Source organism: Pangasianodon hypophthalmus, chromosome 5 (assembly GCF_027358585.1).
Source record: "Pangasianodon hypophthalmus isolate fPanHyp1 chromosome 5, fPanHyp1.pri, whole genome shotgun sequence".
NCBI lineage: Eukaryota > Metazoa > Chordata > Actinopteri > Siluriformes > Pangasiidae > Pangasianodon > Pangasianodon hypophthalmus.
The window spans coordinates 17,675,807-17,702,224 of record NC_069714.1 but is presented as its reverse complement, the minus strand read 5'-3'; the positions used below and the strand labels follow the sequence as shown (position 1 = coordinate 17,702,224).

General features: G+C 38.6%; 1 protein-coding gene across 3 annotated transcripts; it reads right to left on the bottom strand.

Moving 5' to 3' along the window:
• Window positions 1-259: 259 nt before the first annotated feature.
• On the bottom strand, window positions 260-26,224 carry map3k20a (mitogen-activated protein kinase kinase kinase 20a). 3 transcript variants are annotated; one of them, XM_026912487.3, is made up of 20 exons: window positions 26,007-26,224; window positions 21,992-22,183; window positions 21,088-21,175; window positions 19,049-19,150; window positions 18,761-18,826; window positions 18,468-18,496; window positions 18,222-18,359; window positions 17,572-17,658; window positions 17,231-17,305; window positions 15,800-15,906; window positions 13,337-13,472; window positions 10,091-10,135; window positions 9,542-9,572; window positions 9,247-9,386; window positions 8,530-8,592; window positions 8,151-8,249; window positions 3,440-3,556; window positions 3,278-3,352; window positions 2,738-2,888; window positions 260-1,370 (listed from the first exon to the last, which is right to left on the bottom strand). In XM_026912487.3, the coding sequence occupies exons 2-20, from the start codon at window positions 22,148-22,150 to the stop codon at window positions 688-690; spliced, it is 2,391 nt and encodes a 796-aa protein (XP_026768288.1). In that variant the 5' UTR covers window positions 22,151-22,183; window positions 26,007-26,224; the 3' UTR covers window positions 260-687. The 3 variants fall into 3 exon arrangements, with proteins under 3 accessions (XP_026768288.1, XP_026768287.1, XP_026768289.1); XM_026912486.3 differs by having other exon boundaries at window positions 26,047-26,224; XM_026912488.3 differs by lacking the exons at window positions 260-1,370; window positions 2,738-2,888; window positions 3,278-3,352; ... (4 more) ...; window positions 9,542-9,572; window positions 10,091-10,135 and adding an exon at window positions 11,873-12,829 and having other exon boundaries at window positions 26,047-26,208.
• Between the last annotated feature and the right edge of the window lie 194 nt (window positions 26,225-26,418).

The window sequence follows — 26,418 nt, the reverse complement described above, 5'->3', positions numbered from 1 at the left end:
TAACAATTTTACAAATGACTCCACCTCACGAACAAATTAATCTTGTCTGTCCAATTGAGTGTGTCTAAGTTAGCCTTTTATAATGCAAACACTAAATATTATTGACAGCATATTAAAGATAACAGAGAAAGGCAGGTTTACGAACGCGTCCTTTCAGGACCCTCGGCGGTGGCGCCAAACATCTTTATCAGACTTGCATAAGGGGCGTGAAGCACGACCAACATCCTTTACTTTGTAGTCACACATACACACACACTAGTCATTTTAAAATCATTTTTATTTTGACGATTCAGTAGGATATAGTTGGCAAAAAATTATATAAAAATATTATAACAAAACCCAAGAGTCTGAAACCTGAGGCAAAAAACCTAATTCATCTAGTAGTGGTAGTGGTGTGTGTGTGTGAACAGTCATAATTAAAATCCCAAACAATATTACTAGTTTAGAGTACTAAAACATTCGTATTTCTGGAGTGTCTTGTGAGAAAGACCCTTGTCACAAGCTGAAAACATATGGAGGCATGAGGATTCAAGGCCAGTCATACAAATAATGGTTAAAAAAATTAAAAATAGTTAGGTCCTAGGCCTGTTCAAAGGTATAAAGCAGTAATTATATTCCCACCCACATCTGAAAAAGAACTGTAGTACACTTGATCCACATGCCCACATATACACAGCATAAAAACCCTTAGCTCCGCCCACGCCCCCCTCTTCCTCCCTTTCGTGGACGGCCTCTGAGCTGTCTTTGGTCCTGCTGCTTATGGTCCTGTTTGGGAGGCTTCTTGCGTTCTACTTTAATCCATCCTCCCTCTGCAGCTTTGGCATCCTCTAGCTCATCTTTCTGCCTTTCTCCTACTGTTGCTGTTGCCAATCCTGGGATTATCTGTAACTGGTTCTGTGGTACTACTTGGTTGGTCCGATGTCGTCCGACTCTAGAGCCGCCATGAGATGCATGACTGCCCCCTCTATTGAATCTCCGGTCTCCTCCTCCGGTCACAGTTAGAGAGTTATAGGAGCCCTTTTTTTGGTAGTTGTACATGTGTCTACTGCTTTGAGAGCGTTCTCTCTCTGATGTGCTCTCTGAAGTGGTACTGGATGGGCTGCTACCCTTTGACCCCAGGTGGATTGAGGAGAGTTTGGTTGAAAGAGTAGGAGAGGAGCTTCGGGAGTCGGCCCATTGTGAAAGTGGACTGCGACTGGGTGATCTTCGCACAGCAGAAGCATATGATGACTGATTACCAAAAACAGACAGGAACTGCGGGAGGGTCATGCTGTCTGAGTGGTTGCTCGGCGTGGCACTGTGGCGCTCCTGGGCTAGGTCCTCTCTGAGCTGCTTTGATCTCAGACTGGAAATCCACTGAGGATCAACACCTGTGAGATAATACAAAAGTCAACTGAGTGCAAAAATTGAGTGTTTCACAGATATTCATTTATTAGCACTAGTAACAAAAATAGTTTATTTTAAGAAAAAAAGTAATTTTTTGAATATGATATAACTATTCTATAATAACTCCTCCATTTGCTTTTGTAACTGTCTTTCCTATCATCTGAACAGTTCTGGGTCCACTAAGCTTTAACATACAGCTCTGAATATGTCTAGAAGAAAATAACACATATTTTGACATATCTATTGTAAATATTTCATATGTCATTAACTGCCTTTTTATGGCAAAATGTCTTTGCAAACTATTTTTCTGTTGATTCTGTTTTGTGTTGTGCATTGTTTTGGACTGCTGTCCTGTTACTGGAATACAACAAATTTCATTTGTAACATGTTTGAATTCTATTTTTAGTAGATACTTTGTAAAATTGCAGTACATTTTCCTTTTTCCACCTAGCTACCACATACTTTTGCACTGAACTGTCCATTATACAGGCATCTGGTTTCCAAAAGCACAGAGATAAATATAGTACACTAGCGCAAGTACCGTTTTTCTGTTTAACTACACTATATGGCCAAAAGTTTGTGGAAAACCTGACCATCACCATACGTGGGCTTCCCCCAACCTGTTGCCACAAAGTTGGAAGTACACAATTGTATAGGACGTATTTGTATGCTGTAGAAATAAGACTTCCCATTGGTGGAACTAAGGGGTTGAGACCAAACCTGTTCCAGCATGACAACACCGCTGTGCACAAAGCAAGGTCCATGAAGACATGATTTGCCGAGGTTGGTGTGGAGGAACTCAAGTGGCACCTTTGGGATGAACTGGAACACAGACTGGCCCAGGCCTACTCATCTGACACCAGAGCCTGAGCTGACCAATGCTCTTGTGGCTGAATGGGCTCAAATCCCTACAGCCATGTTCCAAAATCTAGTGGAAATTCTTTACAAAATAGTGGAAGCTGTTATAAAGTGGGGACCAACTCCATATTAATGCCTTTGGTTTTGGAATGGGACATTCAGCAAGCATATATGGGTGTGATGGTCAGGTGTCCACATAGTTTTGGCCATATAGTGTATAAATTTTATATTACAATGCTTTAGTAAAATGAGGAGAAAGTTGCTGAATGCCAAAAATGATTCAGAATGAGTTTTGTTATTTCCCCACAAGTTGTATTAGGGCATAATAATGAATTTCAATTCTCTTTACCACTTTTATTTCTATTTTCATTTAACATTGTAATTAAATGACACTTAACATTACATACAATCTCTATATTAAGACAATCTTGCTCTAATTTTAAACTCCTTACTTACAGTGTCTATGGTTCTAAAAAGTAAAGATTACTATTACCAGAGTTGGAACAGCTCCTGTAGTTTCCACCCCCGTTTGTTGGTGCTGTTTCTATGAGCAGCTCTACACCTCTGATTTCATCTGGCCCACTGACCAGGCTCCACGGCACTGAGTGCATATGCCTTGTGCTCTTTGGAGACCTGACATCACTCTGATGAGACAATAAGCACAGGGTGAGTTATGCATAGGTCCAAACAGGAACCAAGCCCTACAATCTTCTTCTAGGGCCCTACTGCAGATTTGACATGACTAGATAGATATATGGGAGAAAAGTCCATACTGCACTCGATGTGGTTGAACAAGCTGTTGGTTTAATGGCTTAAATCAAACAATCCAAGTGAAGTGTAAGGGAAAGAGTGATTCTGGTTTGGGCCAGTAAAAAAGGAGAGACATCCACATTCACTTTGCTACAAATCCTGCCATTTTTTTAAAGTATATATCAGCGTGTAGAGAAGTGAAAGCCTGAGGATGTTTGCAGAGATACGTTATATTCCTTACATGTCTGGTGCTCATTTTATGTTTTTTGGGAATTTCAATTACCTCATAATTTACAATGCAGTCGACAGTCTGTTTGTCAGATATCCCGACAATCCATTTCTCCATCACAAATGGTGGCTAAGAAGAAAATGTACACAACTTCATACATCAGCTCACAACATATACTGTGTTGTGCATTATAACCAATATGGACAAAGAATGTACCTTGGTCATCTTTGAGACTTCCACATCCGGTCTGTTTGCATTAAACGTGACGTCTCTGATATAGGTTAAAGCAACTTCATCTCCGTCAAGTTCCAAGTACATTTTCCATTTGCAGTCCTGCAAAAGGCATATAGAAGACAGAAGATGACATTCAGAAGCTGTAGTCAGTTATTAGCTAATTATAAGCTTTCTTTTGTTTTGAGGTTTTGTCAGTCAGAAATGGAGTAAACAATATCACTGTTATAATAGGGATGTACAATATTGTGCAGGCACAGGCATGATGGAAGACTTGCAAAATAAAAAATACTGTATATAACCTTTAGTGTGGATATGTCATATCTGGACAGCATGGTGGTGTAGCAGGTCACAGCTCCAGGGTCAATCCTGAGATTGTGGAATCTGTGTGGAGTTTTGCATGTTTTGCCTGTGTGCATGTGGGTTTCTCCGGTTTTCTCCCACTTTCCAAAAACATGCCAGTAGGTGGATTAGCTATATTAAAATTGCCCCTAGGTGTGAATGAGTGAGTGAATGTATGTGTGCATGGTACCATGCAATGGACTAGCGTGCCATCCAGGGTGTATTCCAGCATCACTTCCAATATTCTCAAGATAGACCCATGCATCACATATATACACACATATTCACACCTCATAATAATTTAGCAGAGCATGCTGGCATGCTTTCAGAAGGTGGGAGGAAATCAGATAAACCAAAGGAAAACACTAACAGAATTTATCAAATTTTGTTTCTACCTAGATGACATAATCAAGCTGCAACAAATAAGCTGCAACAGACTGCAATAACTTTCCATAAGGTACTTTCCATAAGATAGTAAAATGTATACTCATGGTACCGAACAACTCGTTTATGCAGATCCTGAGGGTAAATGTCATATAACTCATGTCAAGGGTCTGACATCATTACTGCTAACAATACATGCGATAAGAGGATCAGGATTCTTTTTATTTGAGAATCCTGTCATTTTATTTAATAAAATTAGACTTACATAATAAAGATTTGGCATGTAATTAAGTCTACTGTATTACTCTATCATATACATTAATAAATGAACGTGGATTACCTTTTAAGCAAACTGTATATGTATTTATAATAGTGGGCTAACATTTTAATGATTGTTTATTTATTTCCAAGTGGCACTGGTACAGTAAAAATCAGCCACTCTTCTCTGTTTACTGTTGGTAAAATTCCCTACCTATTGAAAACTATCGCCAAGAAATCAAAGTTGGAGTTTCAGAGCTGTTTTTGATATATCTGTTGGTGCTATGAAAAGAAATATACCACAAATAAGAATACAAAAATGTGCAGACTTTACACATTTTTCTAGAATTGTGTATAATTTCTGGGAAGGTGGTGAACATTTGTTGACTCAATCTGCATTTGTGAAATATGTGTGAAATATGTATTTGTGGATGTGCATCCAATTAAATGCTCTCTAGAACGCTAATATCTTGTTGCCACTACCACAAGCACAGATTTCACACTGCTCACATAGGTGTGACTGTGTGGCTGTATCGTACTGCACAAAATACATATACATATACGTATATACGTATATACACTATTGGGTATAGCTCTACAGAAGGAGTTAGTTAGCAGTATAGGTAAATGGTCTTGATTATTAAGGATGGGCATTGTAACTGTTTAGCTATTTAAATATATGCATTTTAAAATATATGCATTTCAAATATCCAAACAAAAATTTCAAAATTGTTATTTTTATTCCTGTCATGTAAAGATGTTTATAGTGGACATAAGCTGGTATAGCTTGTATATTCATTCATTTATTCATTCATCTTCAGTAACCGCTTTATCTTGGTCAAGGTTCAGGTGGAGCTGAACGCTATTCCAGGTACACTGGGCATGAGGTGGGAATACACACTGTATAGGACTCCAGTCCACTGCAGGACACTATGCACACACTTTCACACCAAGGGACAATTTAGCATAGGCAATCCACCCACTGGCATGTTTTTAGAATGTGGGAGGAAACTGGAAAACCTGGAGGAAACTCACAGAGAGCATGCACAGAAACTCCACGCAGGCAGTAACCTGAGCTCAGGATCAATCCAGGGTTGTTGGCAATAACACTACCCACTGCACCACCAGCCCCCCATAGCTGGTATGGTATTTCCAAATAGAACTAGAAGTTAGAATTTCATTAAAAATTTGACATTAGATGCAATAATAACTGGTAATGTCCCAACATTCTCTGTGTATGATACATGATATATGATGTTGTTTGTCATTATGAATTTTTTGCTCCAAAACTTGATCAAATAGCCAAATACTGAAATGAGTTCAGAGATCGGCATATGTGAATAACCAGTGTATCATCCAACCAAGCATATTGCTCATTAACTCCAACTAAATGACACTACGAAAGAATTTTAAATGAATAAACAAACCCTTGCAACAAAGGGAAAAAATCAGAACCAACCATGAAAGCCACAATTAAAAAAGACAAAATGTGAGCTTATAACATCCACTCTCATTCCCATCATCAATGCAAATGTGCTCCTCATCAGAGGACATGTTAAAAAGTTCTGGCTGGCTTTGGACACGGTGCACATGCTGACAGAGCAATAATGATTCCCCCATTTCTCCAGCCCTGGGCACCATTCACCGGTCATTACTTAAAACACACTGCTCCTGTTGCAAGCCAATCTACTGTGTACTAAGATCAGAGAGTGACACATCACAGGAGAACCCTAACACACATCTTTACATCCTCACAAGTGTGTGGTGTGAGTGTTGAAATGAGGAGTGTGCCATGGATGAGCGTGTGTGTGTTCTGAGGGTGTGTTTTGCGTTTAGGACTTAGTGTGTGTGTGTGTTTGCTGGATGGATCTCAAAGCAGCAGTGTCAGAGGTCCTGAGTGTGTGTATGTCAGAAGCCATGTCTCGCTGTAAAGGTGCCAGACTCCTCCTCATTGGAACAGGCTGCTAGCACCTTGGCCTGGCACTGTTGGGCCTGGCCTAATCACACCGGCAGAAACAATGCGCCATGATGGCGGCCAGCACAGCGAGCGTCTAATGACGCCTCATACATAATTCAGCACCTTTTCCTCGACTCAGCGCTGATATCCTCATTAACAGCACACTCGCTGCCTGTCAGATGGCCAGTGCACAATCGCAGGCCCCTCATTTAGTCTTTGAGAAGTGCAGCTGCTACCATGACACCGCCAGAGAGAGAGGGAGAGAGAAAGAGAGAGAGAGAGAGGAGAACGAGAGACAGAGAGAGGGAAAGAGAGAAAGAGAGAGAGAGAGGAGAAAGAGAGAGAGAGGGCGGGGGAAGAGAGAGAAGGAGAGAGCGGGGAAAAGTGAGCAGAGCGGGTTTGTTTTATTTAGTCCAAAAGAACCTTCCAGTTTGTAAAAACAAGGCTGACACAGAGCCTGACACCAGGCAGGGGAAAATAATTAGCTCTCATTTTCTCAGCCTCCTGTTTCCTTCTCCCTGCTGAGTTTCCTCCCCACTAAACCACCACATGTCAGGAGAAATGGGAGGCAATTAGCGGCCTCGCTTCAGCCCCGCCGCACGCACTGAAAGGGGACTATTTATGATGGGACAATGAACAGCTGAAAGATTAAATAACATTTGCCTTTTAAAAAGAAAATGACTTCTGGCTAAATGGGCCATTTTTGATTAAATTCAAGCAGCAAGTGGAGAAGCGGCCTTTCTCCCCTCTTTGAGACCTGAACAAAGCCTTTGCAAGCAAGAGGGGGTGGATGCTATGTATCACTCTAGATGGAAGATTTATTTATCTTTTTTTCTGTTTATTTTTAAAGGAGGGAAGAAAAAATCAATCTTGCAAACAGAAAAAAATGTGCTTAGTGAGACAGTGGTCAATAGCTGATGGGAGAATAACAGGCGTCTTTACTTAAGGAAATGGCAACTTCAAGGCAAGTGTCGCCATCTTGACATCCAAAAGAGTCTCGGTTCTATACACTGATGGCAAGTCATCACCCAGGGAACAAAAGGCCTCAGTCTTCACCACAGCGCAAATAACAATTCAGAATAATGAATGCAAAAACATATCTACACACTATCAGTGGTGTGAGGTGAAAAATAAATTAAGTATGAATATGAATCAGCAGTTTGAAAACTCTGACATAGAGCTAGGGGCTTTCTGACTATAGATACCAAACAGTTTAGGCCTGGGGCTTCTAAAGTTCCTATAAATAAAGAGTTTGAAAAGAAAACGTGCATGACCAAGGTTAAAAAATTTTCCTTAAGTATCATTTTTAATGGAAGACGCATGAAATTTTGGAACATGCATTAACAAGGGCTTGAGGATTCAAATGAGTTTGCATAGAGCTAATCAAGGATTGGTAGTTTTCTAAAGTTTCGGAAGCTTTATTTTAATTCATGTTGTATTGCACCATTTTTATTTTTGCACCACAGTCTCAAAAAATCAAGGATTAAACCTCTTAATCTCTGTCAGTAAGCCCATGTTTCTCTTGTGAGCAATCATTATCAAATGATTTCTTAATTATTTCATGCGAATATACAGTATTCTGTCATTTTGGAAATTTATACCACCTCATCTAAGTGTACAATAAGAATAAAACTTAAACCATGCTAACCTATAAACAATGTTTAAAGTGTGGTGCAACTAGATTAATAGACAAACTTTGGTGTAATCCTTGTTTGCACAAATGTGTTATAGGTGCTCTTAAGGCATCTGTTGTACCTGTGGACCTGTTCCTGGTTTCCAGTGATAACCAAACACCAGCTCCAGATTAACAGTCTTCCTCCAGCGTTGCTTCTCCTCTTCTCTGTCCCATTCATCCTGACAGGGGACACAGGGACATTTCAACAGTCAAAACTCTATTTATCATCATTAACACAGTCAAAAATATAGTATCTTGGTAGTAAGACCTAAGTAAGGTTCATGGTTACACAGAAGAGGAAACATGTTATAATTAGTAATGACACAGTGAATTCTGAACAATTAAGGAAACACTTATTTATCAACACCGTATCATATCAAATTACCAGACTTCAATTATTACAAAACTGAAAATGACAAATAAATGCAAAACAGAGCTCTTAAACTAAATTGACCATACCTTTGTTAACGGGGGGAAATGGAACAGGGCCAGGTAATCATTTGTTAATTTTTCAATTTCAGTCTGAAAAAAGAATGAATGTTGTGTCTCAGGAACATGATACATAATACATGATACAGTTAGATACAGATACATTCAGATTATGAAGTATTTGAATTTTATGAATAGAGAATTTCATGTTTGGATAAGAAAGGCTTTCAACTAAAAAAAAAACCATAACCGAAATGTATAAGGAATGAAACACTTCAGAATGTGCTGTTAGAGGAAAATAATCAATGATGGGGTGGTGATTATTTTCCTGTAACCACATATACCAAAGTGTTACATTTCTCTTATTCCACAGAAATTTGCCAACTATTAATTTTTTTATTAATTAAAGAACAGCATATTGTACTTTTTATCTTTTTATATTTACATTAATGTTGTGGAATGTTTGAGAAACAAGTTATGATCAGCTATAAACAATTTTTCCCTCACCAGCCTTTCTACACATCACCTCACACTGTTGTTGATTACTTTCCTATAACTGCATGTCACGTTGTATTTTATTCTTTATGCATCAAAGCGCTTACATATCCTATAAGTGTTAATAAATTGGCTTAGACCCAATGCTACCTAAGTGTGTTTTACACTTTTAAAAATCTGTATGCCTTTTCATATTATTATACCAAGCAGCTTTCCATATTGTGCCCTTGTGCAGCAGTTCCACTACACTACCTTCAGGTGTATGATATGCCCTTTAGAGGAGATGCCCATATCTCTCATATCTGCCTCAGACAGGAGAAGCAGCCTGCGTCCAGTGATGTGGTTCTTCTTGAAGACATCAGCGTAGCGCTGCATCTCACAGTCTGCCCCGCCTGCCATTGCACAGCCACAAACACACAAATACAGCAGGAAATCTAACTTATACTACATGTACCACCACTACTCTGACTGGTACACTTGAACATATAGGAAGTATTTCTGAAAGCAAAATTATGAAATAAATAATCATATTACGAGAACTTCTTACCTGTCCCAAAAATCTGTGACATCCAGAAGTACTGTGAAATGGAGGACCTTTTAGTAAATAAACCTGTTACAATTCTCAAGTCCTATGTTCTGTTGTGTTAAATAATTTCTAAAATTTGATCAATTTCTACAGGAAAATTGACATCTTTATACTACAGACATTACAGCTGAGATCATTCAAAAGATGCTCAGAGGATAGAAACAAAGTTGAAGACCATTTTAAACACAATTTAAAAATAGAGATGGAAAGTGTTGAACTTGTATTTTTTGTATTTATTCCACTTTTTACATACATTAATAATAATTTAAATTGATGCTCCTTGATTTTTTGTGATAATGAAGAAACATTTGAGATTACTATAGCTTATATTTGAGACAAATATAAGCTATAGTAATTATTTTAAAAATATTTTAATATAAAATTACTATAAAATCAAAAGAGATGCCCTGGGCTGTCTACTGAAGAAGTGGACAGAACACAAAAGCTAAAACTCTCAGTAGTGTTGTAATCAATTAAATATTGTAATGCACATTTAACACTGATACTGACCACATGTTCCTCTGTCCAGACATGGATGGCCAGGTTCGGGAGCAGCTACAGAGAGAAAGAGAGAGTAATGCATACGAACAGTGAACTCTTATTAAAGGATGGTGTTAATTTACTCATTAAATTCATATAGCATTCAACTCATTGAATGCTATAATGTAAGTTAACATAATTTCCATCAATTCTTTATGAAGCTAAAATGCATACTAAATATAATATGCAGCACTTTTGTATGAAATGTCCTAACAAACTCCAGGGGGGGACAGATGCGTTAAAAGTTAAATGCCAGTCAGAGCACAAATCTCATTATTAGCAGGTAATATTATAGCACAAGAACACTGCTGTGCAAAAAGATGGTGAAGGAAATCAAAATGAACCAGTAATCTGTGCATGGAGTTTGTCAAACCTCTTACATGTGCATGAAAAAATATGGAGAAAGAGATGGAAAGAGAGAGAGAGAAAGCACAACTGTTGTGTTTTCCCTCTGTGTAGCCAGATGGGCCCTCAACTCCCCCGTCTGTGTAAGCCTCATATCAGAGGATGTAAACAAAATGATAATATACATATATAAAGAAACAAAACATCTGCCACACGCCAAAGCTCCATGACATACATGTGCCTAATTAGAGTGACATAACAGTGCATTTCAAGCAGCCATCTTGTACTTCACAACTGGCTCGCATGGTTTTATAAGGATGGGAAGCAGACTGTTGACAAAGAAGAGACGGGATGAAGGGAGGTGTAGAGACAGTCAGCACAAATGACTCTGTAATTGAAATTCCTATAAGAGCTCAGCAGGGTTCAGCAGGGTGCAGAGTGCACTCTGTCCTGCTGGTGTTATCTGAGAGACTATGGCCATGATTTGACCTTATGTTCAGTTGACGCCACAGGAACACATCCACACATCACGTCCAGAGATCACATTGAGAACAGAGCTTATTCGGGGGCACATCGATGCAACCCCACAATGCATTTTTGCCATTCTTCATCTAAAAATAATTGCAGTTGCAGTGTACATGCACTTTATTATGTGTGTTATGTACAGTCAGTGTTTAAGTAGTGGCACATTTGTCTCCTGAAATCATGTCATCTGAATTGTCATATACTTATGTTTATGATTAAAATTCACAAAACAGGAGTTTAAATTAGATTTATGCAAAGCATAAAAAGCAAAATATAGAAGTAAGAGAGTTTAAGCATATTTTTTGTCACAAAGTTTATTGCAAAAGGCAGAAAGAGACAGGATCAAAAAAGAAAACAGAATATGAATAGTATAATGTCAAAGGAAAACACTGGATCTAAGACAAACTGCAAATACAAATGCAAAACCTTTTATAATATATATACTGTATATGAGTGTTCTAATGAATATAAGTTCTAAATTAATTTGATTGTTAAAAGCAAACATTATCAAAGTCTGGGTAGGAATAATAATGTGATACTGAAAACAAGGGCACTACAAGTAAAAAACATAAAAGGAATAAATATTAGAATGTGAACATTTCATTACGTGTTTTAATGAACAAAAGCAAAAGTGTGACCTCATTCATATCTGTGTATAGATCATATGCGAGGTATTTACCCTGATAAATCATGCAGTTATTATTATGCTTTCTTTCAATTCAACTGTAACATATACAGACCTAAACTGCATCAAATTCAGGAAAATATGCAGGACCAAATATGTTCAGCAACATATTTATGTTCTTGACTATGTGAATTTTGTAGCTCATCCAATAGAATGATTTTTTAGATAATCCAAGAACACAAAGACAGGTTTACTCAGTCTTTTTGTAGCAAAGCTTCATAAAGTTTTACAGAAGGGAATCTTTCTCTCTCTCTCTCTCTCTCGTTCTCACACACACGCTCTAGCCTTTCTTGCCTATGTGAGTATCTCCCAGCCTCACTGCTCAAATTGGCCAATCTTAATGTCAGCAAAATGTCACTTCATCATAAAAGCGACGAATCTTCTCTAGGCTGACACGCGGCTCACTCGCTCCTCAGCACGCTGCTATACGTCCACTTCATTTGCCATAAATGACATCCATAAGGACTCTGTAGGCGTAGGACCGGCAGGACTAATGCAGTCCATACGTAGGAGTGGGAAACAATTATCACTTTCAGCTCTTAGCTCAATCAGAGGTTTCTATATATTAATAGGTCTTTCATAAAAAGTTTGTGTTTTGAAAAAAAAAAATACATGGTGTTATTATTTAAAAAATAAACCAACAAAAAAGTGTAACAATTGCGATATCAGGACTACATATAGATCTTTCCTACAAATAGATCTAAAACCTTATAGATAACATTTGTTTTTAGAACATGAGTAATATCTTCAATACTTTTGCGAACAGTGAGGAAAGCTGGTATAAGACCACAGTTTTTGAGGCTGGCTAATGGCTAATTAACCAAGAGGAGCTATTCCTAATCGCTGTCACTGTCATCAGACCAGCTAAAGGCAGCCATGCTGATTTTGTGTCCTTCTCGCATGGAACAGGTCTTGGAGGAGTTCTGCGTGGCCTGCATGCTGACCTGCATGTCGGAGTGCAGGACAGGGATAGAGGGGGTATCCAGGCTGAACACGTCCTCGAAGCCTTTCATCACAGCCTGCAGAGCCAAAGCGCCCAGCTCTCCGTTACAGCAGCCCCTTATCTCACACGACAGCTCCGAGCTCTTTGACTCCTCCATCTTAGTCTCAAAATACGACTCCGAACTTATCTTAGTGGCCAGGGGGGCAAAGAGCTGAGAGGAGAGTGGAAAAGGAAAGTGAAATAGAGAAAGCGGGAAAGAGAAGAGGATGGGGTGAAAGGGAAAACGAGACAAAATGAGATTGGAAATGGAAAGGGGGAGAGTAAATAGATAAATAGACATAAACAAATAGCGAAACCAAACTCAAATACAAGATGGAAAAGAGGAAATTAGTGATTTTTTTCCATGATAGAGGAATGGTTATACAGAACAGCACCAGGTGAAATGTGAAAATGAGAAAAGCCAACAAGTTTGTGCCACTACATGTTCATGACTGTCTCCCTATTTGTGCTCTGCAAGCATTCTGTAGCAGGCCATGTGAACACATCCAGATTAATATCTGTCAGCATGCTGTGTAGAGCAGCAGCACAAACCAAACCGAATGATTCTTTTCACAATACATTTAATTCCTGCCTTACACGGAATGAGTGCATGTGTATGAGAAAGTTGGCAGGTGATGATGTGAAAAAAGAGAGACAGAGCGAGAGATAGAGGACTCACCGGAGTGTTGGACTGCTCTATGAGTTTCTTCTCCCACATCTTGAGGCGGCGCTCTCTCTCCTTCAGCTCCTGCTCTTTAGTGCTCAGGTCCCTCTCCAGCTTCTTCAAGCGATCCAGAGTTGCCTCAATCTCACGCCTTCACACAGAGAAACATTACACAAACACTTCAGTCTTCATATCACAGGTGTACTCTTTCACAGAGACCAACCGCACACCAATTCAACAATCACAGACATATCACAGGGTTCAAAAGTCTCAATTACTTCCGGTTTTATTTACCAGCTTTACATTTAGTTTTAATTTCAATTCAATTCTATTTTATTCTGTTTTCATACCGCTTTTGACAATAGACATGGCTACAAAGCAGGTTTACAGAAATCTGGATGAGCAATCCAGAGGTGACAATGGCAAAGAAAGGGCCCCTGAGATGACATGAGTAAAAAATGAAGAGAAACTCATCCTCTTTTGGGTGACAACAAATTGTGTCTTATTGACTTACTCCTGATATTGAAATGAGTAGGTAGGCATTACTGCCATTACTGTTTTCAACAGGGCAGACTATCTTTTGATTCGTAATAATGAATAGTAATTTTATCTTGTAAAATATGATATCATTTGACAAAAAACTTGTCTTTCATAATAACACTTCTTAGTAGTGGACTCATTTGGTATTTGTCAGTCTCATTATTTCTACTAATGAGCATAGTTTGACCGCTGTGATCACCATGAAGGCCACCAGAGGGGGCAGTGGGTAGGCTGCAAATTTTTGTCCCCCGCAGTTATTTATAAAGAAGCATGTGACGCAACCCGGACCTCCCACTCAGCGCCCTCCAGCCAGGCTTCCACTCCCACTCCAAACTTCCCATGTAATTGCTTTCCTTGCTTGTCACTTACTCGACAATCGCACATGGAATTTCACATTCACATGTGCCCTTAGCTTACTTGTTTTCCAGACAATCATATACGCTACTTTTACTTTCTCTCTTTCTGTAGGAAGGACCTGAAAGACGAGAATCTCTTGTTCTGCTCTTGGGGCCTCTTCCAGCCGATCTTAATATAGGTCTAACATCATACACCCAGAATCTTCTACAGCTGTCTGTCACAGCACCAAAACACTGAAGCCCCAGCCTGCACGGTGGGAATACTTCATACTGACTATGTTTTACTCCCACCAAATAAGCCTATCTAACTAATCGGCTGCCATCATGTAGCTAACTTTTATATTTGAAATTCAGCTATCACAATATGCAGTGCAGCCAGTAAGTAATTAAACAGAGGCATCATTTTTGTTTAGATTCTGTGCTCTAGCTAGCATATAAGGTTTGTAATGAAAGAACGACTACATGAATTTTTGAATTGCAGGTTTATGATATTGTTATAAAGACTCCCCCAATTTCATGGAGTCCAAGGAACTGATTTCCTGACATCCCAAAAAAGGCAGGGGAGCAACCAATATTTAAATTGTGTGTTATTTCTTCTTGATTGTAGTGCTGAGCTCAGATCCCTGAAGAGTAAACTAAAATTCCATTATAACACCAATTAAATGTTATGAGTGTTAAAGTGTTAAAAAATTGTTCAAAACACAATAGGAGCAAATTAAGAGTGAAAACATGACTGTGTGTTAATAATAAAAGTAAAGTAAACTTTTCTGCAGTAATACTGTCCTAATTAAAGACACGTTCAGAATATTTTGAGATACTGGGGCATGATTTTGAGAAACTTTAATATAATTACATCTTTATTTTATCTTCAGATAGCTGAAATGGCTATGTTGTTGTTACTCTGCTTCTGTTAGGGGTCGCCGCAGCGGAGCATAATTGATTGGGCACAGTTTTTATGCCGGATGCCCTTCCTGACGCAACCCTCCCCAATTTTATCCGGGCTTGGGACCGGCACTGAGAGCACACTGTTGCATGCAACCCAGTGGCTGGGGTTGGTTTCCTGGCTGGGAATCGAACCCGGGACACAGCAGTGAGTGCACTGAAGCCTAACCACTAGTCCTCCAGGGACCGAGATAGCTGAAATGGCTATAAACAAATATAATACTTCCTTTTTGGACGTATTAATTTTAATTAATATGTCATTTAGTAAATCTCACTGTGGGGGCAAAGTGACTCTACTTGCCCTGATTTTCATTGTGCGTATTCATTGCATAAGCTTATTCATTGCTTATTTGCTCATTTGAAAGACATAAACTTAGATAAGCCTATTCTTAAACTATTCAAAAACATTTTTTACAGGTGTTATCTTTGCAGATATTAACTTTGCAGATCAGATAAACAGTAAATGAGGGCCTAAGTATGTTAATGTGATAAATACTCATTTTAAATAAAGCTGTTGTGTTTAGTAATTAGTAAACACAGGCATCACCAGAGTTGGATCATGAGCAGTTTACATTCCATTAGAAGAAGCTTTTATTTGTCACTTATCTATTACAGAACAGTGAAATTCGAATAACCTTACCTCCATTCTGCTTTGTTTTGCAAGAAGGAGTTGCACTGGTCAGAGAGCTGGCTGTCATTGCACATGGCCTCTAGTATGGACAAGATCTCTTTAAACAAGGGTCTTTTCTACAATGGAACAAAAATATGTATCATTGCAGATTCAAAAATACATTACCTTTTCACTGCAACCTTTCTAAAACTTTTCTGCTGTGGTCCTAATTTACACAAGACTGTTGGTTTATCACTTACTATTTAAGTGTGTTTTTAGGACTATTAGTGACTGTACTCTATCTGTTGCTATGCACAATTTAGTGACCAGATATTATTTGTGTTGGTGGATCATTATAGATCAGTACAGCAGAGACAATGAAGTGGTAATACATCAGAGTTAGCAGCATTGCTGGGATTATTAAAAAAAAAACACACACACAAAAAAAATCACTGCTAGGTTTCAGAAAACTCCACCAAACAAAAACAATCAGGCAGCAGTGTCCTGTGATCAAAACTAACACTGATATGAATAACTGTGCAAGGAAAATGCTTTCTAGTGTCTAACTGCACACCTACAAGAGTTTCCAAAAAATTTAATCATAATATTTAGGCCAGTAAGTCTATAAACTTGTCTGTGCTAATTCTGGCACCCAGTTGGCTAGTAGCCATGTATTACTGCAACGATTCAAAAGGACAGAATATTCCATCACTATTAAATGCTCCTTTAAATATATCAATACATCATCATTTGGCTCTGAAAACAGATACTTGGTGAATCACATGCAGTATTAAGACATGATGAAACAAGTCATTATAAGACAAAATGGTATATCTGAAGCACTTTAACAGATAGAAAAAAATTCTTACATAGCCTATAAACAACCTTTTATTACACTATTAAAAGTTCACTGTCATGTTTAGTTGTGAATTGGGTCTTAAATAAATTTTTTTTAAAACTGCCTCGCACTGCTCTTATTGACTGGCCGGATGAGGGCTGAGCCAGTGAATGTCAATTTATCATCTTCACTGAACTGGGTGTGGAAGTGTTTGAGGAGATATGTGACCTGACAAACTGAAGCCTGATGGAAAGATGACAGAAGCCTCCTGGATTCTTGGAGCTTACCATTTCATTCAAATGATATGAAACATTAAGAACTTTAGAACATGAAACATCAGGCCATGTCTTAATAAGGATGACTTACTCATCTTAGTGAATTTGTTCTAAGTGTCTGCTTTGCTACACTGAACTGACTACAGTTTGGGATTAACACCAGAATTAAGGTAATAACTAGAGACGTTGCATTGTGACTTGTTTGCATTATAGTTTATTAAAAGTTTATTGCAGGGCTTTCATGCAATATCATAAATCATAACATGAATTGATTGTGTTTGCAGAAACAGATACTGTGCTCTGGAGAGTAAACACAATCTTGTTCATGACTAATGACTGAATTCTTACCATTGGTTCTGTTTCCCAGCATTTCCTCATCAGGTTTGCAAAACTGGCAGGACAGCTGCTGGGAATAGTCAATCTCTGCAACACACACACTCACTACATTACCATCCTATCCACTTTACAACAAACAAGCTACAAAGAGCTCATGGAAAAGAGCATATCACTCTGCAGCACACAAGGTTTTGGGTTTGGTGAGTTGAAACAGGATTTCACATGACCAGTATAAGCGAATATAAGTACTGTATTTCTGATCAGATAAAAATCAAAGAGAGCTGCTTAGAATATGTTTATACAGAAACAGAGCGCTGAGTTCTGTAGATTGTAAATGATTAGCTATCGTTTACCTCATTCTTCTCCACAACCAGCCAAGCCACTTGCAGCCCCTCTAGCCCTTTGAATGGAATCTCACGAGTCAGCATCTCCCACAGAACCTGACAGACACACGCACACACAGATGGAAATAGATATTATTCTGAAATTTACAGTGTCAATTGTAATTTGTGTAGTTATAAAAGCTGCACAAATGCCTTTGAGTGTTTTTGACCATAACTGGGTTTTTCTGCCTAGAATATTCTTTCGCGATTCCTACTTTAAGAAAGCATAAATATATTTCATGTTAGGTAGATAAGCAGCCAGATTAACAATTTAAAAGTTTAACAGCTGTAGGTTAGGAATAAAGATGGGAATAAAAAGAGACATTTAAATTAAATGCAAATTAATTTTCCAGTGTATTGATGTCTTTCAGTGGAATTGAAATGGAATATTTAAATATAATTTTCTCCTTTTTCACTTTTGGCATTCCCCAGACTATTAAATGCTACAACTTTTCTTGTGGTTGAGATACATGCAAAAGTGAAACATATTTCAGTTCAGAGGTATGTGTAGCCAAATTTGACCATGTGAAGGGTTTTCCCACAGATACACACACACACACACACACACACACACAGAGCGAGAGAGAGAGAGAGAGAGACAGAGAGAGAGAGAGACTCACCACTCCATAGGAGTATGTATCACATGTTTCAGAAACTGGAAGGCTCTGAATGACCTCCGGAGCCATCCAGGGGAAGGTGCCCACCAGAGACATGTGTGTGGTGTGTGAGTGAAACTTAGATGCTCCAAAATCACAGATCTATAATCACATGGACAGATTTATACAAATCATCATTTAGTCATCATAGTCTCAGCACATACATGATGAAACCCATCAATGAATCAAGGAATAGAGCTTGAGAAATACCTTGAGAACTTTGTCTCCCGTCATGACCACTGTAAAGAAAGACATCATGTACAAGTAAGAAAACTTCCTGTGGTAAATAGGCTTCTATTATTGTTGGCCAGGTTTTTAGAGTCATAAGATCTTTCTACAGTATAACCACTTAAACTCTAGTCTAGAGTCAACATTCCTTGCTTGTAACTACTGTACATAGTTTCCCAGTAAGTTATACAAAGAATTCATAATATTTACAGAATCATATATTTTAAGATGAATAAAACAATCTGAGAAAAACTCATGAGAATTGGCAAAAGTACCATTTCGGGACTTGAGATCCCTGTGGATAACTTTAACCGGGGCCTCCGCATGTAAATAATGCATTCCTGCAGTAAACAAAGACAGAAATTACTGCAGTTATAATTAATAACAACAAAAGCTTTCACAATTTTCATCATTTATGTTGTTAATCCATATTTATTTATTGATGGAAATTTTCCGGTAATGATCCAGATAGATCATTTTCCATCATGTGTTTTTAATAATGAATGTATTCTTTTGTAATTAGCTCCAGCTACATTCTGGTGTATGTGCATGTTTGCGTGTACCTTTAGCGATCTCTGTTGCCCAAGTCATGATCTGTCTCATGCTGATTTCTTCACTTGCATCACTTGATAGATACTCATATAATGACCCTCCACTGGCATACTCTGAAATAAATGTCATAAATGAAAATGCAAAATATTTAATGCAATATGTTTTTAAACTCAGAGCAATAGGCCTAAGCTGTGAAACACATCTGATATATCATTTTTTAAATCAAACTGTAACCATTCAAAGAGACACTGCTGTATCTTTTATCAAATACTGACCACATACTACTGATAAATGTCTCAATGTGTTTGGAGGAGAACAATAATGACTCAGATTTACAACATATACAACTCTCGTGTTCAGCTCATATTTCCATGAAGGAGTGAGAGTGACCCCTACTGTCCAGTACCTTTCCCATGGGAATGGGGCCAGTTCATTTGTCCAAGGGCTTCCAAATATACATAATAAATAATATGTTGAAAGTTATACGACACCATGCAGCAGTGAAGTTCCTCTTCCTCTCAGAGGAAAATCAAAACACATCTTCTATTCAGGCCACAATGCATAAAAAAACGATCATGCCCACATAAAAGGGTAACAACCAAAGGCAAAAAATGTAAAGTGATGCATAAACTCAAAATACATAAACTCATATGGTTACATATACATTATAAGGTATAAAAATATATCATCTAGCAGTGTATGTACAGGAGCTGAACTTTCAAGCGCTAACTGAAATCAAACATGAATATCATAAAATCTGCCATTTATGTCAAGGTACATTTCAACTGATTTCACAACAGCTTTCTCTGCTGTGGACTTTGCATTCATTTATGAGACATATCCTGCCTACCCTTTATCATAACTTCCTAGAGGACATGCCCTACCTATTTCTGGGAAGTCCTTTTTGGCATGTGATCAGACTATTAACATATACTGCATCTGACTACAATACAGAAAATGCATGAAAATTTCAAATGATATTTGTATGAAATTTATAAACCATATCACACATAGTCCATTTCATAGACAGAAGTGAGAGAATCAGATAAATTGTTTATTAAACACTGGGCTTTGACTCCTTCATTACTGAAATATGATGGGACGGGAGATTTATAACCCTGCTGATGAAACTGGAAACATAAGATGCCAGCCAGGCTGCTTGTAAACGTCTCTCCTTTACCTGGTGCTAATTAGTTCGGTCTTTGATAAATAGAGATGGCAGTTCCCTGACAACCCATACTCAATCCACATACTATAGCCTTCCTACTGCTGCACTGATCGCACAACAAACCTGGTCTGATAGACTTTCAAATAAAAAATGAAGGTTATATAACGCTCCACCTATAGCTGTGCAAGGCCAAGCCATTATTTTACTGACAAAGCTAAATAATGTCAGACAGAACACAGGGCTTTAAATGTTTCTGGTATGTTTGCTAAGATTGAGATGTATAGTCTCTTCGGGATATAAAGAATAACTGTAACACAGAAGTCTGCCTTGGTTCAGTGATAGGACAATATTCTTACCATCTCACAACTAAGAACTTTAATATAACAATATCAATTATCAACAAGCCTAATGTGTCTACTTCAGAGATTAGTAGTTATTTTCTATTTCTATTTCATTATTTGGTGCAGGCCACTGAATAAGAGAAATAAAATTTACTACAAGTCTGACAGTCTAATAAGTTTAATAAACGTAAAATTATAACCGTCCACCTTGGTGCCTTGACAATTTACACAAACCCAACAATGCTGACATTAACCAGTGATGAATGTGATAAAATACTCTGTGATTAACAGTTGTTGATTTAGTGTGGCCATTTCTTAGAAAGCATCAATAAAACATTTATGAAAATGACTGAGCAAATATTGACATTCATACACTGCCACAGGATTATTATTTATTATTATAATATTATATAGTTAGATGTTGAAACTGGCTTTTTATTTTTCTGATACAAATAAGTCATCAGTAAAATACATGATAGTCATAGTGAACACTTAAAGTAGAAAAAGACTATAAGGCATAAGAGGTTGTGTAAAAACAGACCTGTGACGATTCCATAGTTTGGGGCCTCAAGAATTGCGCCATAAAACTGGATGATATTTCGATGACTGAGTACACTCAAGATCTCTGCCTGTGACAGATAAGGCAACAAATAAGGACCAAAAATAAACATTAAGACAAACAACAAAATGATTTTCCATTTGTAACTATCAGAGGGCCGATTTAGACGTATTCGGCGTGATTTACAGATTTTGTAACAGTTATTGTAACCAAATCATCCTATGATATCTGATACTTCTTAGGTTTCTAACAAAACTTTATTGCAACATCATTTTATGTGTTATACTTGTGGACAAGAATATGATATTCAAATTTTATTAATAGTCCAGTTTTAGGATGGCAAGAGATCAGAGACTTCTGTGCAGCTCAAAATATTTACAATACCGCTGAAATATTTGAGTAACTGCAGATCAAACTAATGCTTACTTACATCCTTGTATCAAAGTTTAAAAAGTTATTTTGTGTAACCAATGTGTTCATGTGACAGATTTTTTTCACATTTTCAAAGCTTTTTCAACTCAATAACCGAGGTCACAGTGATATAAAAAACATGACATAGTCTGAGCTAAAAATAAAACGTAAAAAAAAATAAATGGCAAAATGACAAATCCATCACTTCAAAGTAATTTGAAGCCAAACACAGTTCTCACCTGAGACTAATATGATTTAATTATGTGATAATTTTCTTTTAAAGACACAGTGCATGCATTTATAAGATCACAAATGAAACCCTCGGCGCCACACACACCCTCTTCAGAGCAAGGGGGAAGCATATTCGAGGCTGGTGCGTAGCACCAGGCGCTACATGCAGAGAGGCAATTAAAATGATTATCACACTGACAATTAAAACGCGAATATGAAAAGCGCAGGCAATTACGTCGCCCACCTCTTTCTCAATCTTCAGCAGCTTTTTCACCGCCACCTCTTTGTCCTGCGAGATCCAGCGGGCACGGTACACACTGCCAAAGCTCCCGCCGCCACAGTTCTCGTAGAAGTGGATGTCATCGAATTTGATTTGAACGAAGGAGGCGCCCAGAGACGCCATGGCATAATGACACTTTTAAAACACTCCGCTCTCCTGTACAAGCAGTGAGTAGGCAGAAAAAGAGGGGAGAGAAACGGGCAAATTAGAGATGAAGTTGATTTGAGTCCCTGTGCGCAGTGACATCCAGGTCTGAGCTGCTCTTGTGTCTACTTTCGTACCATTGTAGAGTGACACAGATAAAGATATACACTCATCCACCCACCACCTCATACACACTCACTCACACACACTCACACAAACACACACATGGTTAGAGTTACAGGCAGTGTGAGCTCACTGTGCACTCACAGTAACATGTTTGACTCTGGTGTCATTGGCTGTCTCGACTGCAAGAGATGTTTGTGCCAGCGGGGAGGGGTGTAATGCCAAAGCCCGAGTCTGAGGAAGACTATTTAAGTGACAGCAACTGTAGGTGATTGTGCAGTTGAGAATGAGAGCAGTCTGAACTACTATATGTATATGTGTATGCGTATGATATTCCTCACCCATGCAAGTGCTTTACAGCACATTCCTTGTATGCCCCCTCCTTCAGCCACCCCCAACCTAAGTGTGTGAGTCAGATTCAGCCGTATACAGCACACAGGCTCTTGGCCCTGGTTTAGGCCTGAGGTATTCCTGGCATTCAGCCTGTTACACGCTCATGTCAAACACAGTGCACGAATTTCCGAGATCACCAGTCACCATGGGGAACCTGAGACTGTTCTAGAACATTCCCAACCACTTCAGATCAGCTTTAAATAAAAACCACACTCCAGTATATTCACTCTATTCATGTACATTGTGGTTCTTTGATTCCAAGGTTGCGCACTTGGTAGCTCGATTAATCATTTTACCAAAATCAGTCTTATCTGAGAGTTCCATCTAATATAATAAGTCATCTTAAATGAATGCTTTTTCAAAGCATTTATCTTGCTAACTAAGAAAAGTGAAGATGATATCTGACAATGTTGTTGATAGTGAAGTCAGTGATGTAGAAATCTTAATTTATGCCGTCAATTTAAAGCTGGTGTTTGTAACACTTAGGAGAGATTATAGACCTGTAATAATCATGTAATTTAGAAGATAACAGAAAAACTGTGATTCACCAAATTGCCATGCAATGGATCTGACTGATTTCTTTGTTTCAGGCTTCTGTTTACATATTTCTGGTCCAGAAATGAAAGAACAAAGGCGCTCAACTGTGCTCTTTTGCAAACAACATGTGAGACAGCATTTTCAACAAAGAAGCAGAGGAAGCATTTATTTGAAAATGCTTTCTTGTTTTCTTTCCTTGCTCCTCTTCCTTGTGTCTAAACTTCTCTTGAAGATGAAAGGAAGGAATTCAAGGAGAAAGAAAACAAGAATTGGTGAACTGATACAAAACAAGATGCTTTAAAGCATCACTTCACTTATTAATGACTTGATGCCCAGCTTTCACCTGTCACTAAGCATAACGTACTTGCATATAATAAATGTAACAAGGTGTAATTGCACACTTTATTAGCATCAATCAGGGCTTAGTTTTCTAAATATATTACAGTACAAATGTAGTTGTTAAATGGTAGAACAAGTATCATGTTACACACTCTCTCTGATCTTATGAGCTTAACTTTACGATGCTTTTGGGAGACTGGGTCCAGAACATTACTGCACGTCTACATAGCATGGTTAAATGGTGATGCTTTAGCCTATACAAGACTTAATAATGTCCACTCATCTGGGAAGGCTTTCCTCTAGATTTTGGAGCGTGGCTGTGGGGATTTGTGCTCATTCAGCCACAAGAGCATTACTGAGATCAGGCACTGATGTCGGGTGAGGAGGCCTGACGCGCAGTCGGTGTTCCAGGTCATCCCAAAGGTGTTCAGTGGGATTGAGGTCAGGGCTCTGTGCAGGCTACTCGAGTTCTTCATGCAGCTGGCATTGTGCACAGGGGCATTGTCATGCTGCAACATGTTTGGTCTAGACCTCTTAGTTCCAGTGAAGGGAAATCATAATGCTATAGCATACAAAGACATTCTATGCAAATGTGTGCTTTCTACTTTGTGGCAACAGTTTGGGGAAGGACCACATATGGGAGTGATGGTCAGGTGTCCACAAACTTTTGGCCATATAGTGTATACTTTCAATTCTAATGTTTCAGTTTCTTAAATTGATCCAAATATTCTATGTCCTTTTTATCAAACATGTGAAAACTAAAAGATAGGATGTGTAGGATGGCAACTACTGTTCCTTCTGCCACCTCTCTCAGCCCCTCGTAAAAACATAAACACACACACTCACACATTTCAACAAGAAAGGGTACATGTACTGTAAATGTATCTAATATATATGGCGTATTTCTGTAATCACACAGGACCCAAAGATTGCAAATTCACATGTTAATATAATCAATGTTTGCAAATTCTCATTCTAGAAATTTCAAATTTCCCCTTTTCATATACGCAAGAAGACTTGTGCAAAAGTATCAGTATCGTGAGTAGCCTATCACTTGGTATTAGATCAAAAAGAAAATCACTGATATCACTCATCTTTGCCTTAAAGATTACTCCTTTAGGTAAACAAAGAACATCTATTTGATTGTGCGGCTTGCAATATCTGGTTAAGAGAGGGGAAAACAGAGCATTAATCCAGACAAATTGCTGTTGGTGAACTGCTTGCATGTTACAGAGCAGTGATGAGGGCATGGTGGTGTTAGAGACTGAGGCACATAATCAATCTCTCTCTCTCTCTCTCTCTCTCCTTGCAAGTCTATATTTAGCGCTGCAGTTCAGCAGCATGGCTGCTCCACACATCTTGGATAAAGCAGAGGACAGAGCGGGCATTACGCTGTTTCTACTAAACCACTATACCAGAGGTCAAGGGGAAATCTCGCTATACATACACTTTGTGCTGCCACAACTTCAGAATATCCTTTAAAGTAATAAATCCACATGCATTTAATGGGCAGTGCACTACTGCTGGCAGTTATGTAAGCCCAAGACTATGCTCAAAAGTTTTTATTAGGCCAAAACGTCATCTGAATGCAATGTGCCTGTGTAATTTAGCACGAGGTAGAGACGAGGCCAAATCAATGTACATTTTAGCCAAAAAAAAAAAAAGAAGCAGGGGCATGAGTATCATCTGGAATGCGCATACCAAGCGCAGTCACGTGACTGCCACTGGAAAAAGAAAGTAAAAGCTCCCAATATGGTCCTGATGCTCTATCTCTTCATACAGGCAGAGACCCCATCACCGACACTACATCACCAACAGTACACTGAAAGCCACAAAGCCACCCAAAGCCCCTAGCATACACCTTATCAACCTGCAAAATGAATTTCAACATTAAAAATGACAGGGGTAACACTCCTGTCTTTCAGTGTGTAGTCAGTGTGATGTCTTTGTATCTGTAGCAGACCGTGTAAATAATTCTGCTGTAACCATGGTGTATCTTAAGGCCTGTTGTACATAAAATCCAACAGAAATGGAGGCCAGGAGAACTGAAAACTACCCTGCCATTTAACAATACACAGCAGCCATATAGGAATCCTTACAAGTATACTTGTAGCCCTAAAGTAACGTTTGCGCACCTGTAAATATACTTTACAAGTGAGTAAATATGCTCTTTTAGCTAATTGCTAATAAACTCAAGTGACATACAGAGGTGCACGAGCAGGACACAAACACGCTACAGCCGAGGCTATGTCCTAAACTACCAAGAATGTTAAAAAGGTGATATTAAATAGTAGTATTTGGTGCATGTTCAATGTCATGCGATTAGACATTGACCTATATCCTATATTTCCATAGTGAGATATATCCTATCAGTTGTGAGAGAATCCAACGTCACTTCCTGAATAGAAAAGCCGCACGAACGCGCTATTAGGAATACACTTACTTTAGTAACACACGACAGGGTCAAACAAATGGTTGCATACCAGGTGTTGTTTCTCCGCACCGTGTCCGCGCTTTAGGCTGAATGGACTTGTTTCACGGTTGGTAAAGGTCGGCACGGAGCTTGTGACACTCGAGACTCGCCTTTCCGCCGGGAATTCACGTGTTGCACAACTACTTACATCTGCCAATGTCTAGAAACGGCGGTGGCTCGCGCTCACACACACACACACACACACACACACACACACACGTGACAACAGCGCCACATGGTGGATAGAAACGGTATTGCCAGATGCACAGATGCACATAGGTGCACACTGTAGATACACAACTACTCACTGTAGCCCATCTCTTGATACAGTGTGTCACCCTCCTATATTCCCTCCATCAGAGGAAAGGAACCATCACAAGAC

Excerpts from the sequence above, each read along its gene's own strand:
- map3k20a (XM_026912487.3), bottom strand. The coding sequence starts at position 22,150 with ATGGCGTCTCTGGGCGCCTCCTTCGTTCAAATCAAATTCGATGACATC. Across the intron at positions 9,573-10,090 it reads TCTGGACAGAGGAACATGTG|TACTTCTGGATGTCACAGAT; the intron begins GTCAGTATCAGT and ends TCCATTTCACAG. Across the intron at positions 2,889-3,277 it reads ACTGCATTGTAAATTATGAG|AGTGATGTCAGGTCTCCAAA; the intron begins GTAATTGAAATT and ends TTGTCTCATCAG.